General features: G+C 38.7%; 1 protein-coding gene across 5 annotated transcripts in view; it reads right to left on the bottom strand.

The window, feature by feature from the left end:
- The window catches only part of ADAMTSL1 (ADAMTS like 1), a 398,190-nt gene that overhangs the window by 97,265 nt on the left and 283,082 nt on the right, over positions 1–17,843 (bottom strand). For all 5 annotated transcript variants that reach the window (XM_038124997.1, XM_038124998.1, XM_038124995.1 and 2 more), the window contains 2 exons: positions 4,421–4,532; positions 3,655–3,793 (listed from right to left, as the gene is read on the bottom strand). In XM_038124997.1, coding sequence (XP_037980925.1) covers positions 3,655–3,793; positions 4,421–4,532 — 251 coding nt within the window. The remainder of the gene's footprint in view (positions 1–3,654; positions 3,794–4,420; positions 4,533–17,843) is intronic.

Genomic DNA, 17,843 nt, shown 5'->3' on the forward strand with positions numbered 1-17,843 from the left:
TAGATTGAATTGGTAGGTAATACGCATATAGACTTATTTTTGCCAGTCAAAGGCAGACTGCAGTAAAATCATAATGGACTGTAAACAAACAGATCTTTCCTTTTTACTTTTTTGGTTATTATGAGCTGGATGCAACACAGGCTTGATAAGAGAGGCTGAATGGAGCATTGTTATGTTGGGATTAAAAGGCACTCAGTGTCATAGTGTATCATGTGTTCATGTGACACGAATCACTGGTCTGACTTGGTATATGTGGCTGCCTCTACATAACCTAGAAAATGAGTATGTATAAGTTACATGTGTTTGATAAATAACCGTCTGTATACTTTCCCATGTTTATTGAGAGTAAGCTTTTTTGCTATTCATGATGCCAGCAATACTGCTAATTATTGCTTTAGTAAGCACAATAAAGTAAACATTTCTATGCGCTAAACCTAAAGAGGCAACTTACTGCAGACTCACACCATACTTGCAGTATTCATTTAAACTTTTCTTACCCTTTGCTGAAAATTTTATTGTTTAGTGTTTAGAGCAACCACTCTCAGTTCCTTTATTCAGTGCCACTATGATCTTCAATGATTATTTTCTGTGGCATTCAGTAACACACCACAGGAACAGTCAGCAACCACTAATCAGCTACGCTCACTGGAACTGGGTTTGCCAGGAAAAATTAACTTGGTTTTATACTGGTGAAGCAGAACAGCTCCCATGTGGGAGATGACTATGAGGAAGATGGGACTGGGATGCCCTGGGAAAGCATTGCTGCACAACTCAGAGTGATCAAGGGAAGCAGGCTCCCAGGATTTCCTGCATCACCATGTAAATGGGTTTTTGCCCGTCACCTGTGGTGTACTCCCCATTGCCAGAAAGTTCTGTGTTCTTAGTTTCCTCATTGGTTTTCCCTGAAAGTCCACTCCCTCCCCTCTCTCTGGTTGGCTCCCCTTGCATCACCCCACTTTTACTCCTCCCCTGGACCCTCACTCGATCGGCCTGTTCGTGCCCTGGTCCCTCCTTCTCCTCCCCAGTTATATACCCTGGACCCTCCCATACCGGTTGCTCTTTGCCTCTGGTTCCCCTTCAGCTGTGGTTGTGCTCCTGTTCCTCTCCTCACCTTCACCCCTCCCAGATCCCTAGCCTTCCCTTCAATAAACCCAGTCGGATTTACTAAGCGAAGAGTCCTCTTGTCATCCTGCTGGACCTTTTTATTACTACATCTGGGCTCAGGGGTCTGGTGGGCTGGAGGAGTTGTTGGCGAAGCGGAGACGCTCTCGGTGCAGCAGGCACCCTGACAGCACCTGCCCGGGGAAACTCCCTACCGCAGGACAAGGGGGTCTCCCTCACTCCTACACAGCACAGACACTGCAGAGCCACAATGCCCTTCTAGTCCGTGCTTCTGACCCTGTGTTTCTGCTTCACCTACCCTCTTCCCAACTGCAAGAAATCATCAGGAATCCTGAAGTTACCAAGGATTTCCTCTGGTTGTTTTGGTTTATTTTGGTGGGGTTTTTTTGTTGTTGTTTTTTTGTTGTTTTTTTTTTTTTTTTTTTTTTCTCTCTGGCTTGTTGATTCTTGAATTCTTTACAAAGGCACTTCTGAAAATAGTAATTTGAAATTTGACAGACTGTGAAGATGTTTCCAAAAAGCCAGTTCCTCTGGGATGGCATAGCTGTATTTCTAAATGACTCTCCCTCCCTTCAGGGTCTTCACATCAACAACTTTGCCTTGTTATGTCTTATATAAAACAAAATTGCTTCCTGACATCTGCTCAGCTGTTATTTTTTCCTCTTTCCTCTCATGTACATGCAGTAATCTGCATCACTATTTAAGAATATGTTACTTAAAATCATTAAGAAAATATGGAAAATATCCACCACACAAATTCCAGAGGCAAATTACCTATTTGACCCAGAAGAGTAGGTTTAAAAAACAGCATCTTCGAATTAAAAGAAAAAAAATAAAGCAACTACATAAAATTACTTTCTCATTGAGACTGTGATAGGGGACTCTAGAAGATAGGTTCCATATTGATTCATATTTTGCAACAATCCTTTTCCTGAAACATTCATGTTTTGGCCTTCTACCTGATCATACCTGGCCTCTACTGACATTTGTCTCTAACAAAATGTGCTTATAAAAGCAAAGGCATATAAGCCGCAATACACTCTGGGTAAAGATGTCTTCAATGACAAAGAAATCTGAGTGTTAGCTCTCAAAAAGGTTAGTGAACTTCAGTGAAAACTTCTTATAAGAAGTAAAACCTATCTTTGCCTTAGAGTGATTTGTTCTGCTATGGTAATGCCTAGCTGCTCTAAAGCTGGTACATCTGGTTTGGACAGCAACAATCCAGTCAGGTGGGTACATAGCCCCACAGGTTTCTTAAGTATCCTTTTTCTCATCAGGACATCTTTTCCCTTTGACAACCTCCAGCAATCTGAAGCAACACAATTTTAAAAAGTGTGACTTTTTAAAAAAGTGTCACTTTTTAGGTGACACTTGCTTGAACTTACTATATCAAAGTTGGTAAGAAGCAAGCCTAGAGGGAAAGGAGCTGGTAATAATATGGCTTTAGGGTATCCTTGTTGTGTCTGCTGGGCAATCCTTAACCACCTTTTAGCAAAGCCACACAAGAAGACCAAAAGATTTAGATTGCACAGATACACACTTGCTGCTGATTGAATGGCTGCAGATGGATTCCCACTGAAGTTCAAGGCAATCAGTGCAACAAAGGATTGGTCTTTTTTGTGGTTTTCTTTCTTTTCTTACACATGAAAAATCTGACTATTTGATCTTACTATTTTTGTTGTTAATCTTCTGAGGAAGAATGCACAGCAAGTTCCACCTTAATACCAGGAAGAATGTCTTTACTATGCAGTGCCAGTGAACTGGCACAGATTGCACAGAGAGGTTGTGAAGTCTCTGTCACTGGGGATGTTCAAGAATAATCTGAACATGATCCTGTGCCATGTGCTCTGGGATGACCCTGCCTGAGCAGGGAGGTTGGACCAGATGACCCCCTGTGGTCCCTTCCAACCTGACTCATACTGTGATTCTGGGGGCAGCAGAGATCAGGCTTTCATGCAGGGCCAAAGGACATTGTTAACTAGAACAAAATCACTCATTACATTTTACAAGCTGCCATAAATGCAAGCAGGCTTTTCATTAAGAAGAAAATTTAAAAAAACCAAACCAAACAAATAAACAAAAAAACAAAAAACCCAACAACCAAAAAAAAAAGCACACAAAAAAACCCCCACAAAAAACCCAAACGAAAACCCAAAAAACCCTCATAAAAATAGTTTATCTAAATGTGATGACAATAATTTTTGTGCAAAAAGAATTTTTTTCCATCCCACTAACACTTAAGAGACATGTATTCAGCACATGAATTCATGGGGATGGTATCATGGACAATGTTTTTTCTCATATTTGGTAACAATTAATGAGGTGAAATACATTCTGAGGGGAAGAAACAACCATTTCAAATCAGTGTTTTCTCTATGAACGTGCTAAACAGATGTTCTACACTGTGCTTTCTTAGAATAAAAGTTGAATTATGTATGATAAATGACACTGTGAGAAATAGCAACAGAATATTTTCCTATTTTATTTTACCCCTTTAGAGCTCAGTCACCTTTAAAATTAAAGCCAACTGACCTTGCAGGACAAGGATCCAGATTACATTCTTGAAGTTTTGGCTTTGGCTTGATATTTTCAGGATAATAATGACAGTATTGATCTGCTACTACCCGATTGCTTCTCAGATCAAAGCACTCAGCAGATGTCAGTTGATAACCTGTGATACACAGAGGAATAAATAATATAAGATGTGATGCTCTTCCTGTATGGATATGAAATGTATCTAAGTTCTGGTTTGGAAAAAGGAAACTAATTTCAGCTTGCTTCAGTTCTTTTGGACATAACAAAACAACCCTGTTGTTTTACAGGCCAGATTGAAAACAGCAATATAAATCACATGTAGTAGGAAACACAAGGTTACCAGTATGGTCAAACAAAAATTCAGAAGTCTGGAAAAAGCAAAGAAAAACAAAGGCTGATGTTTCTTAGTCACCAAGAACTGTGCCCTTCATTCCAGAATAGAGAATAAATCTGTTGCTAGGAAAAGGGATAAATGGAGACATCTTGTTTTACCAGATCCAGGCCCAAATCACATCAGCTCTTATGTCTGACCGCTATAGCATTAAATACAGACATCTAGCTATCAACATGTTCTTTATCTACAGAGTCTGGCACAATGCTGAAAATCTACAGGCTACTACTATGTTGCTAAATCTCTCCCTTCATTTAAAACTATTCAAATTTTTAGATTTTGCCTATTTTTAAGGTCCAAAACTCAGGGCAGCAGTTGGGACAGGTCATACATGCAGATAACAGCTTACGAAATACAGTGGTAATTCATTACCTCCACCACAGGATGCTGAACAAGGGAAAAAATCAGTTTCCCTCCATCTGTGAATGATTGGCTGGTAGAAGATGAACTGGACTGAACTTTCAGCAGCACCAGCATAATGGATCTGAAAAAGAGGTTATATCAAAGAGTGAACCTAACACAAATGCTGTGAAGAAGTATTCCACCACAAGCATCTTGCAGATTGGAGACATCTTGAAGATTCATGAAATACTAGATGTACTTTGCAATAGGAAAACTAAATACAAAACCAAAGCATTGATCGGTGGCAAAATCTTGGGTTCAAAACACAGTCAAATAAATTTCTGGGCATAAACAGTGACCATTTTGAGACACATGCTGAAATAATGAGTGCATGGCAAATGTATGATTAGTGCTACTGAATAATCTTATAGGGACAGAGGAGAGGGATTGATGTTTAATGAATGAGAAAATCACCTTCCCCTATCTACTGTCCCTGACACATGGACATAGATTTTATATCTTTGATGTTTCTCAAAAAAATTTTCTGAACAATTACAATACACTTGATAGTATAGAGTTAAATATGGGAGGCTGCATTGTGAAAAATATTAAACAGTATAGAAACTTTAATTCACCTTTTTTTTTTCCTGAGGTGAGGTCTTTATTTCATTTTCCTTTGTGGCACTGCCATTATTACGAAGTTTGTTCTTCTGCTTACTTTATTTTGCTTGTAAAAATGCTTCCTTCAGTCCTATGACTGAATCTGGCTGGGGCTAAGTACATGTCTGCAAAACTGTCCTTAGAGCCTACAAGCCGCCTGAGCTTGAAAGCTAGCATGCTTTAAGTACTAGGTGTGCTGAATGGATGTTGCACATAAACAAGAATTTGTAGTGCAAGGACTGCAATAGGAGAGACCTTCACACTGGTAAAGCAGCCCCACTTGCACACTGCCCAGTAAAAAATCCTTCCTATTTGAAATCTATGCTGACTAATCTAGTTATGAGGACTTCAAAATCTCAGCAGATTATCCCCTGTCCTTATCTTTATGCCTCTGCATGAACAGCTGAAAAGGGAAGAACAAAAATCTGCTATTAAAAACCTCTCCTATTTGATTATTTGTCCTAGGACACAGTATTTCAGTGCTGCTTGAGCATCTCTGCATCAGTGGCATGATGCTATCACAGTAGAGAAAACTGTCAAATCACATCTAGAAAGGATGGACCCTTGTCCAAGACAGTACTGCTGCCCTCAGGAGCAATCCTCCCACCTTTTTTTCCAAACAGCTTAAACTGCTTGACCACTCTCTCCTTTTCCTTTTTCTCTCTCATGTTTCAAGTGAGTCTCCTAGTTTTGGAAACACCATTTTTCCCTTACTCTTTTCTCTTTCCAAACACCAAGAGACACTGTCAAAGAATGGTCTGTGAAACGGAAGCAAAAATATGACAAATTGAGATGAACCTTTTAACTTGGGTTGTTTGTTTTGTTTTCCCCTGTAGGTGGACAGCAACATGATTACAAACCAAGATATATCTTGAAGAGCAGGAGGAGGGCAAGAATGTTGATGTGTGTATGAGATCTGGTCCACTGAGACTAAGGCTGCCCTTTTCTAATTAGCAGCGATGTCAATTCTTAAAAGGAAAAAAAAAACAAACCAGCTGTAGCAATACAGCTGCTTCAGCAAATGGGAGGCTTTTGAACAGATCAATATTGTTTGAATGTGTGTGTCAGAAACAGGATACTTAATTCCTTGTGTGGGGATGGTGCATTAATTACACACTTCAGAAGGGTCTTTCCGTGCTCATGAAAGCTTCAGGCACTCCTGGGAAAAACGTTCTGTTGTGCTGCAAGCCATCTGGGGAGGTCTCTGATCTCATTGTGGAGGAAAGGCATTCTCTGGGGAGAATTCTGCTTTTACTCTTTGGTTTTTAAGGATGATCAGTGATTCCTAATCTACTCAGCAGTACGGTCTACAGTGAATCGAACAGAGCAAGAGCTTACACACGGGCTACTGTAAAATGAGGGGGAGAAAAAAGGAGTTTAAATTGAAAAAAAAATCAGGAAGAAAGAAGAGTTCCTCTCTCTCTGCAGACTATTCCTGCATGTTTGGAGTTATCTGTCTGTTTCGACACAGAGAAAAGACAGATGTACCATCTTTTGCAGTTTAATGTGGAAGCCACTAATACAGCCATGATAACAGCATAGGTGGGGAAGAATTACAATGAGCCACAGTCATAAGCCCAAATTATACAAAACAAGCAAATAAAAGAAGTATACACAATATTGTGTATTTTTAAGGAGTATTGTAAGCAGAGGAGGAACAATAACCCGTGATTCCACATAGCAACAACTTCTTTTTGATTTTGTTTTACTGCTTGTTAGAGCTAAGATCTTTATCCAGGAAAAAACTTGAGCTACCTGAGTCCTGAAAAACTCAGAGTGAGAATTGATAGCTAAATGCTGTAAGAAATGTTGTGGTTTGGCTGCACAGGGCCAGTTCCCACACAATGAAATACTCGGCTCTGTAGTACAATGAAAGTTTTTACCCTTGCAGTATTAGCAACATCCTTGTAGCTATGAGAAGTTCCAAAGATCCAGATAGAGATGGCCATCACCTGAGAATCTTAAGCTAGTCCTCTGAATAACAATGAGTTTTGCACACTTAGGTAACTGAACTAGAAAAAACAGCAATTGATTGTTATATTTGCAAATGAAATCCTATCTAAATTTATTAATATCTTAAGTCAGAAGTACCCAGATCTTGCCGAGCATTCATCCCTGCATTTGTGCATGGCAACTCCCCAGATATCATCCTTGACTTCCTTTAACTTTCAGGGGAATTTGGAGCATTCCTAACATCAGAGCAGCCCTTACCATTTTCACAGAATCAGAGAATCACAGAATGAACTAGGTTGGAAAATACCTTTGAGATCATCAAGCCCAACCTATGACCTAACACCTCCTCATCAACTAAACCATAGCAGTGAGTGCCATGTCCAGTCTTTTTATAAATATCTCCAGAAAGTAACTTCACCACTTCCCTGGGCAGACTATTTCAAAGATTGATTCCCTTAATAGCTCTTTTAATGAATAATTTTTTCCTAATGTCTATCCTAAACTTCCCCTGGCACAGCTTAAGACTGTGTCCTCTTGTTCTGTCACTATTTGCCTGGGAGAAGAGACTGACCCACACCTGGCTACACCCTCCTTTCAGGCAACCCTGTGTCCCTCAGTCATCCCTCACAGGACTTGGTTCCAAGCCCTCACCAGCCTCATTGCCTCCTCTGGACGTGCTCAAGCGTCTCAGCGTTCTTCCCAAACTGAGGGCCCCAGAACTGGACACAGCACTCAAGCTGCGGCTTCACCAGTGCCAAGTAGAGGGGTAGAAGGACCTCTCTGCTCCTGCTGGCCACACAATTCCTGATACAGGCCAGGATGCCACTGGCCTTCTTGGCCACCAGGGCACACTGCTGGCTTATGTTCAGCTGGCTGTCAACCCTAAAGAATAACACCAGTCATCTAAGGAACTGGTTAAAACTAGTGTCTCCAGAATATCCACTCTCTAGCCTACAGTCACTATCAACAGAGATATTTTTTTTCTCTGTTGAAAAAGACCTTGGAAAAAATAATTTCTTTTAGACTTTTTTTTTACACTAATTTTTCTAATGCCTGCCTAGGATGCTGCAAGAAAAGCACAAACTGTTGCTTAGGTGAAGTTTAGAGTTGATAAAATGTGGATTTGGTTTGGGACATGTCACAGAAAGTCAAAAGCAAACAAGAAAAAAAAAAATTGAGCACAAAAGGTGTGTAATCTTTTTGAGATATTCTGTTCTGCTGCAACATCTGACTTCACCCTTGCACTTTGCTGGTTTTTCCTATAGCTCCAAAATTTTATTAGTTCACATAAAACCAAACAAGTGAAGTTCCCAAAAGCCCAACCATTTCTTGCTTGATTTTGGCAGTGTATGCCTGAACCATTTCTTTTGTTCTCTGAAGAACATATGGCCTGACCTACAAAACTGCAGTAGTTTACTTGGACAGTTTCAGAATTTAATCAGCATTCTATAACCAGCAGTCATAACCAAGTAATTATTAGTGTTATTTGTACAGCTGAGCCATGAAAAGTGTATATTCAGTAAAATATTCTCATTTTATGCAGTTGGGGGTATGTGAGGTGGAAAGACACCATTTCTTTCTCTTCTCTGTGTGTGTTCCAAAATTGTGACAGAGAAAGGGAATTATTATTTTGTTCCTCAGAGTCATAGAATCATAAAAGTTGGAAAGGCTTCCCAGATCATAGAGTCCAACCTTCAACCAAACACCACCATGTCAACTAAACGGCAACACTAAGTACTATGTTCAATTGTTTCTGGAATATTTCCAGGGATGGTGAGTCCACCACCTCCCTGGGCAAATGATTTCAATGCTTGACTATCCTTCCAGTGAAGTTCTTCCTGATGTTCATCCTGGATCTCCTCTGGTACAGCTTAGGCCTGTGTCCTCCTGTCCTGTCAGTGGCTGCCTGTGAGAAGAGACCAACCCCAACCTGGCTACAGCCTTCTTTCAGGCAGTTGTAGAGAGTGATAAGGTCACTCCTGAGCTTCCCCCTCTCCAGGCTAAACAACCCTAGCTCCCTCAGCCACTCCTCATAGGACTTACTCTCTAGGCTGTTTACCAGCTTTGTTGTTCTCCTATGGAAGTGCTCCAGCAAATTTTGTCTTACACAACTTTATCTAGTCTACTACAAACTAGCTCCATGCCACAATGCTTATTAGAAAAGTTCTAATGGATTCTCACATATCATTATTCTGATTCCGATTCTGATCCTGAATGCTTTCTGCAAGTTCCATATACCAAATCATCAGATTGATACTAATGAAAGTAATTAATGAGAAATCTGACAAATGTAATTTTATGCTTCTCATGTCAGTATTAAAAAAACTCTACCTAGAGTGCTTCAGGATTGCTGGTCATATTGCTGGTTCAGTATTGCAAGTGATATCTTGCACTGAAAAATAAAGGAGGATATATGAGAGATTTGTTGCTCTTAATAATTTGTTCTTGAAAGAAATAGAAGCCAGACATTGTAATGGGAAAACAAGTTTACAAGATTGTTTAAAACAACCTAAAAAGCACATAAAATGTAAATAATGAGCGATGCTGAATGCTTTCAAGCAAATATTTTAAGAGAGGCCTACCCCATAACGCCTCTGAGTTTGCCTTGTCATCTCCTTGAAATGCTGAAAGGACCTCTGCCCTCAAAGTCCAGGGAACATCTCCACTGTCCTCTTCTGCATTCACGACCCCTTACTGTGATAGTCCTGTGTTGGATTAGCTTGGTTTTAGGGTTGTTCCTCTTAGGAAAGTCAGCTCCATCTGTTGCTTGGCAATTTAAGCCTCTAAATCAGCCAGAGAAATCACTCTGAAATTACCTTGTTACTGATTTACATATTTTACAAAATATCTCTGACTCAAACTTGCTCACTCTGCCTCAATCTTGGATTAAACGGTATTCCTTTAGGTGATAAGTCTGTTAAAAAGCTTTTAGATTAATTCTCTTACAAAGCCAAAACAGAAAACTAGAAGGTTCAAATCTTTCACCAGTTCCATTATTCCGCCCAAAAGAAGAAAAAAAAGAGAAAATCACTGCAGTGGATGAGCTAGGATAGCTGGCAGTAATGGAACCTGCAGCAGCAGCTATAACAATTAACCACCTATAGAGAATCCACTAGTAAGTGCAACAAATATGGATGTTTCTTAAATGAGAAGACCAAAATTGTTCTATGGAATCAAAGGCAACCACAAATATGCCAAAACCAGATGTGCTGCATTTCTGCTTTGATACCAACATCCCAGACATTGTGGAAAGACCATTTCACCACCATCAACAACCCGGGTAAGAGAATTCACCTTCAAACAAGCCACCTTAATCATCGTCGCAGAATATTTATGAAACTTAATTTATTAATGCAATATCCAATAAATCAATGTAAAAAGAGGATCCTATTGTGATATATACTGTATAAAAATAAAATTAACAAATCGAAAGGGCATTTTTTGCCACTTACACACACAAATTGTTAAAATTGTGAAAACTGAATAAGGTTGGCAACAAGCCTTCATAGCGCTAAGAAATGACTGATTTTTAGGAGACATAGGTAAACAAAAGTTACAGAATAAGAAAAGAAAAAAATTACAAATAGCATTTTTTTAGAGGAATAGAAAATTACATGCCTAAGAAACTGTCTCTACTGCCTTAAAACCTGCCAGTACATTTCAGATCAGCAAAATTTTAAAGAAGTATGTAAAATTAATGGTAACATATCTTCAGATCCAAACAGCATCCACCCAGTAGTTTCAAATGATGTACTGGTTGAACACAGGAACCACAAATCCAAATCACATTTGATCACATTCAGTCTACTTACATGCATAAACCGTGGTTTAAAACACATAAATATAGATAGAAATTTTTAACAGTTTTCAGAAAGTGCTTCATGACTAATGAGCAAAACTTCAGTCCAATATCTTCTAGCTCAGTTACTGGGTGAGTAGACAGAATGTAAAAAGAAAACACAACTTCAATAGTACCCTGAGAAAGATAATTTTCCTGAGCACTTTGTCAAAAAAAAAAAGGTAGTTTTAATATTCTAAGTTTTTTTCTAGGTCCCTTACCAAAGGTGCTAGACAGATCCTCCTAGAAGATCTTCCTATGAACTGACAACTGAGTAACAAATAATGGTCAAATAACCTGCCCTTGCAATGGATGAAGGACTGTGGAATCCCTCAGGGATACATGCTATGGCATGAGCTGTCGGTCAGATGCACAGATGAGCAGGATAAAGGGTCAATCATGAGCTTACCAAGTTTGCTAATGAGAAAGCTTATGAATGGTGCCGAAAATGGAAACCATATGTGAAAGCACCCAAAGTTTTGACAGACTAAAATTCGAGTTCAGTAAAAAAAGAAATAATGCCTATGGGAAACCCCAATTAATTATATATGGTAATTATATACAAAACTGTTCACATTAGCTTTTACTATTCAGAATCATAAGAGGGTTGTTTTAGATATTCCTCTGAAAATATCAGCTCAGGGTGCAGCATCAGTTAAAAATATCAATAGAATTTTGCAGAAAGGAAGAAAAGCGGAGAGAAAAGTACACAGCCAGGTAAAATCCATTTGTCCTGATTATTATATGTACAGATTCATAAAACTATTAAGGTTGGAAAAGACCTCTGAGATCATCCAGTCCAACCACAAACTTGACACTGCCAAGTTCACCACTACACCATGTCTCTAAGCACCACATCTACTCAGTTTTTGAATACTTTCAGTGTGGGTGATTCCACTGCTTCCCTGGGCAGCTTGTTTCAACATTTAATTGGACTTTTGGCTATCAGACTTTTTCTGGTGTTCAATCTATAGCTCCCCTGGCACAACTTTAGGCCATTTCCTTCTGTCCTATTACATGTTACCTAGGAGAAGAGACTGACCCCCACTTCATTTCCACTTGCTTTCAAGTTATTGTAGAGCGTAAGTTCACTCTTTTTCAACATATATATTTTTGTAGCGGTATCTCTTTATATAAAACAAAATAATTTTATTACATTTTTTTAAACTATAGATCCATTGACAGGAAATTTATTCTTTCAAAATACACATCTATGTAATTAAACACTAGTCCCAAATTACAAGTTTATGTGTATTTAAAAAATTGTGACTGTATAATCACAGTGAAACCAGGAAAAGTACAGAAAATGGAAATAAGAATAAACTTTTCATGGATCATCTTAGATAAAAAGATTAAATTGAGTAAGACGTAAGAAAGACACTGATCTGTTAGAACAAGTCCAGAAGAGGTACATGACAATGACCAGAGGGCTGGAGCACCTCTCCTATGAGAAAAGACTGAGACTGATGCCTAACAATTTTTGCCTTTTTTCTTTCATATATTCTCTGTATTTTTTTTTCACATACACTTGTAGCTTTGTAGCCTATTATTGTAACTTACCTTCAGTATTTTCCTAGGCAAAAAGACAAAACAAGTTCCAAAGCCCCCATCCTATCTTGGCTCTTTCTGGGAATCAAGGCTAAAAAACAGCTCTTCAAGACACATTTTCATCAACAAATGTTAGGCCTAACTGAGGGGGGAGGATTTAGAAGGGGCTTGGACTAGGGGAGAAATTGCATCACCACTGGTACTCCTAATTTCTGATTTTTGTCAAACAGGCTAATATCCTAAACTTCTGTATTCAGTATTCTGTAATCTGTATTCATCCTGTCTGGGTGGGTTTTTGTGGACATTTTCCATATTTGCCCCTGGAGGCCTCCAATAAAGACCAGACTTCATATTACCTCCTATACTAATATTATCTTGAAAGTGTGTGCTGTTTCAATTTTAGGTTCTTAAGGCATCAAGACAGTTGGGGTAGTTCAGCCTGGGGAATTTGCTCCAAGTACACCTTACAGCAGCCATTCAGTATCTAGAGGGTCTAGAAGACAGCTGGAGAGAGGCTTTTGACAAGGGCGTGTAGAGACAGGATGAAAAATATTTGTTTTAAACTGGAAGAGGGTAGATTTAGTTTAGATATTAGGAAGAAATTCTTTTGCGTGAGCATGGTTGGACATTGTAAAATGCTGTCCAGAGAAGTTGTGGATGCTCAATCCTTGGAAATATTCAAGACCATGCTAGATGTAGCTTTGAGCAAGTTGATCTTCTAGATGGTGTCCCTGCCCTGGCAGCAGAGTTGGAGCTAGAGAATCCTTGAGGTTCCTTAACCCATACCATCCTGTAAGTCCATGCAAACACTAGGAAAGAGGCAAATGATCATGACAGAGATATCAATTACAGAAGTAGAGGAGAAAGGAGCTAAAGAGAAGTAATAATTTCCTGTTTCTCAGAGTGGGAAAACCAGAAAGAATCAGTGAAAGTATTGCACCAAGTTTTGAACAATGAGATGTATTCCTCATTTTACACAGTGTATCATTCATTATGGAAATCATTGCATGGCCTAAAGGCCAAATATATTGATTAAGAAAATTATTATGTTCTACATACTGTTAATTGAAATAATTTACAAAAAAAGTTGATATGAAATAAAAACTGTGCATTGTTTTGGAAAGATCTAGTTCATGGTCTTCCATACATTTCACCTCATTTGCCAAAAGAAGAGAAAAAATAATTTTCTTGAACTTGTCACAAGATCTATTTAAGGTAAATAATGATTGCATCTCTTTTCAGGCTGGTCATTACTTGTGAGTTTGACTGAGAAATTATTACAAAATTTGTATATTTTTACAAATTATTACAAAAATTGTATATTTTTTTGGATATCAGGAGATACAAAATATACAAAAAGATACAAAATATACAAAAATTGTATATTTTTTTGGATATCAGGAGATCAGAATGGGTGATTTTTATGACTATTACTTGGAAAAGAAGCATTAAATGCAAACATAGGTTGATAAAAGCCATTGATACAGACATGCTTCCAGCTAAATCCAATCTGCAGTGTGCCAAAATTACCTCAGGAAGACATATCTCAAGACGTACTTTTGCTTTACAACAAATTGACAATATTCCATTGGTCTCTTCTAGATGCACAAAAGCTGCATCAGTAACACCAAACTTTAACTATTACTATTTCTGTGTACTCAGCCTTAATTCTATCTTGTCTACTTCCAGGAGCACCTCAAGCTGTCAGTGCTCCCAAGATTTACTACTTCCCACCTGATAGGAAGCCTTCTCTCAGATATGAGGTATAATGTCTTCTGGAAACATCTGCCAGCAGCAGAACTAAATTGCACAGAAGACCCTTACTGTCCTCACTCCCAATCCTAATATGATAATACCCCAAATATCCAGCAATATGTGAACCATAGACAGTAGCTCTTTGCTGCTCGAGCAAATTTGCATCATTTGGCCTCTGCCTTAAAGCGAGTGCTGAAATAAATTATTTCATGCCACAAAGTAAATCACTGTGTGCTCTTTGTTCAAAGTAACATATAATCCAGTCCTGGCCCTAGACTGACAAGGCCCATCAACCTCTCTGCCAGCTGGCTGCCTGTACATTCATTATCTCCTGCATGCCCTTGCAAGTCCCAGGAACTCTATACTGAGTCCCAACCTTATTTTCTTTTGCTAACCTGGACTGTTACCAAATGCATTTATCTCACCAGCACTTTCTGCCAGTGCTAGATTGCAGCTGAGCCAACCGTTGTGTGGCTAGCTCTAGAGTTCTATGTAATTCAGCATCCACTTTTGAGATGCATTTTATGACTTTTTGGACAATTGGTGGCCAAAGCCCTAATTTCAGCAATAATTCTGCCCAAGTGAACCCAGTCCACTCCATTTCTTAATCAGCCAGCAGCATATCCCAGCCACCAGAACAAAAAAAGGGACCAACACATCTCCTGTCTCCTGGCAGCAGCGCTTAGCCAAGGCTTGTCAGTCCTAGCACTACAAAAAGACAACATCAATACAATGCAATCCTAAGCTATATAACTCTAAAAGCCTCCAGACAAACATTTGTGCAATTTTACTTTATGCATCCCTCATGCAAAGGACTTGGTCTAGGCAAACACCATGACTACCTCATCGATATTAGGGATTTAAAACCAACGTAAACGTAGTCCAGCCTAGGTCTAGGCCTACAATTATTTATCCTCCAAGCCAAACCCAAACCTAAATAATACCTTTCACAGACATTGTTTTAAACCCACTGGTCTTTGCTGGCTTACACCTCAGCCACAGGATTAAGGCCCTGTCTGTGCAACAATCAGCCTGTGAAGCAGATCCTAACAGGCTGTGCTTTGCCAGCCTCACTCTTCACTGGCAGTTGTTACTGGTGGTTCCTGTAAGCCTGCCACTAACGCATTTCATATTTAGAGTCAACAGGTGATGTCTGCTCTCATTATACGGCCATCAGTAGACCCCGTCTGACAGTACTGCTTCATCCTGCTCAAAGGAGAGCAGATGCATGACATGAACTGAGTACCCTAAGATTCTCTGTTTAGGGTCTGAAATGTACACTACCAACACAGGAGATGTTTTAGCACGGACAAGTGAACAAACATGACACCAGCAACAGAGCAGATAGAGAAAGCTCTGCCATAAAGGGCATGCCCCTCTGTGTGATATTACTACTCTTATCTCTAGGCCACAGAAACAGATTTCCTAATGAAAATGGACCTTCATTTCTTCAGGATTATGTCAAACACAACACATTTTTCTTAAAGGAAAGAGGCACTTCTATTCATGTCAACCAGAATTTTGTACTGAAAACATCAAAACAGAGAAATCACCAGAATTCAGGAAAAGTAGTTCTAGTGGGATTTAAGTTTGCTGGCACATTTGCCAGGTCTTTTGCCTTTCAAAAATTAAAGTTTACAGAGACTTATAATTCTCAAATGATCAGTATGAAAAATAAGAACATGAAAAACTTTGCTCCTCCTTCAATTTTGTGATAACAACTTTTTGTTTTAAATACACTACTTTGCTTTTAAATACAGTACTATTTACACATCTTGCAAAAAGATTGCAAGGAGTTTTACACGGGAAGAATGTATCATTGGTTATTACACAGTAAAGAAATACAGTAATTATACAACTCAGCTCCTCCAGTAACAGCATGAGGTTTCCTCTTGCAATTTTAAAGCACTTTGTGTTACCAATAAAGAAAGTTAAGTGTCAACTCTCACATTGAGTTTCTACTTTTGAATTATATCCCGGTGTCTAACTTGACCTGTCTGAATTCGGGGCCAAGTGAAAAGGAGTACAAGAATAATTCTGGGAACAATGATTCTAAAACTAGAGTTCTGCTACATCTAAAAATTCATTTAGATTTGTTTGCATAAAAATCTGCCTTGACCCAGGAAAGTAAGCCTTGACACCCAAAGAGAACCCACTTTGTAAGGAAATATTACTAACACCACAGAGAAATATTTAACCTGATTTTTTTCAAAGAAAAGTATTTTAACTTCAAAGCCTGAAGGGAAAATCATCATGGATAAAGCAAATATGAAAAACAATTTCCAAGACATAACTGAGAGGTAGCATCTTGGATTGCATGCAGCTGTACATGCATCTGTGCATGCTTATATCTGGTAAAATCTAACAAAATAAACATCCAGAAGAAAAAAAACCTTGTTAGAAAAATAATTTAATAGTGCAGAATAATATCTGTGTTGTATGAAGTAATAGCCAAAGTATCTTCTATAGCTGTTGATTAAAAATGAATGGTGATTCAAGAGAAGAGAATTTTTTAGTGCCTCATCCAATGAAAAATTTAATTCTAATCCTAGAAAAGATTTTACAACCATGAACAGTGGGTTGGGGTTTTTTGGTGTATTTTTCTATATCCACAAAAGACAGCAGCTTTAACACCTAATGAGTCATGCTACTCTGACTTTCAAAGGTACAAACACATAGCAGAACTCAAAATAGTTTCACCTCAATTCAGCAGTGTCTGTTCTGCCCATGCCTAGCCAACTTGTACACTCACATTTATCAGACTGTCATCATTTATACAGAATACTCCTTTGATTTAACCAGCACTTCTTACCATGCTTTGATAGAGAAAGAAATGCAAGCACTAAGGGATAAAGGTATTTTCCCTGTCATAAAAGACAACCGTGGAGGGATAGGGAAGAGAGTAGAACACTCCTGTTGCCATTGTAGGACAATTGGTCTATGTGATTAGCTGTTTCCCACAAACATATAACTAGGCTGCCAGAAATTCACAGACAGCAGAAATAAAACAAAGTGAGAAATACAATTAACATTGCACTGATGTTTGCCATCTCTGTATCATCTGTAAAAGAGGTAAAGGAGTTTTAGATATTTTGAATTGAACAGTATCTATTTTAGCAAGTCATTGTTGTTCTGCTATTCAAAGAGAAAGGAACATATTCCTTAGTCCAGGCTTCTCCTTGTGAAGGAGTTCTGAAAATTTTAATTTGCTTTTTCAGCTGCTAATATACCATGACGGACAGGGGACAGTCTACAGGACTGCGCTACTTCCCAAGCTAACCCATTCCAGCACAACTCAGCTTAACCCAGGACAATCGCTTAGGACGTTTTCCAGTTCACTGTTCAAACCTCTAGCTGCCATTAGCTCAAGGTTAAAGCAAATGTCATCTACCTCTGGGGCTCATAGTGAAAAATTCACCTAGTCCTGGACATGATACAGGTTTTGCAGTTAAAAGGATTTGTTTTATTGCAACTCTCAATCATTTTTGTATGTTTGTTTTCCCACAGAATGTGTGCATTGCTTCCAGCAGTGTGTTTTATATTACCTGGAAGAATAGAAATGCTCTAATGGGAAGAAACAATTTTCCTCTTATTGCCAGTGCAACTAAAAGCAGAATTTCAAAATTATGCCATGACTTCTCAAGCAAAGTTATCCCTTTTATTTTAGAGCTTGGGGACTTTTCACTTTCTTTCAGTCTT

This window comes from Motacilla alba, chromosome Z (assembly GCF_015832195.1).
Source record: "Motacilla alba alba isolate MOTALB_02 chromosome Z, Motacilla_alba_V1.0_pri, whole genome shotgun sequence".
Classification (NCBI taxonomy): domain Eukaryota; kingdom Metazoa; phylum Chordata; class Aves; order Passeriformes; family Motacillidae; genus Motacilla; species Motacilla alba.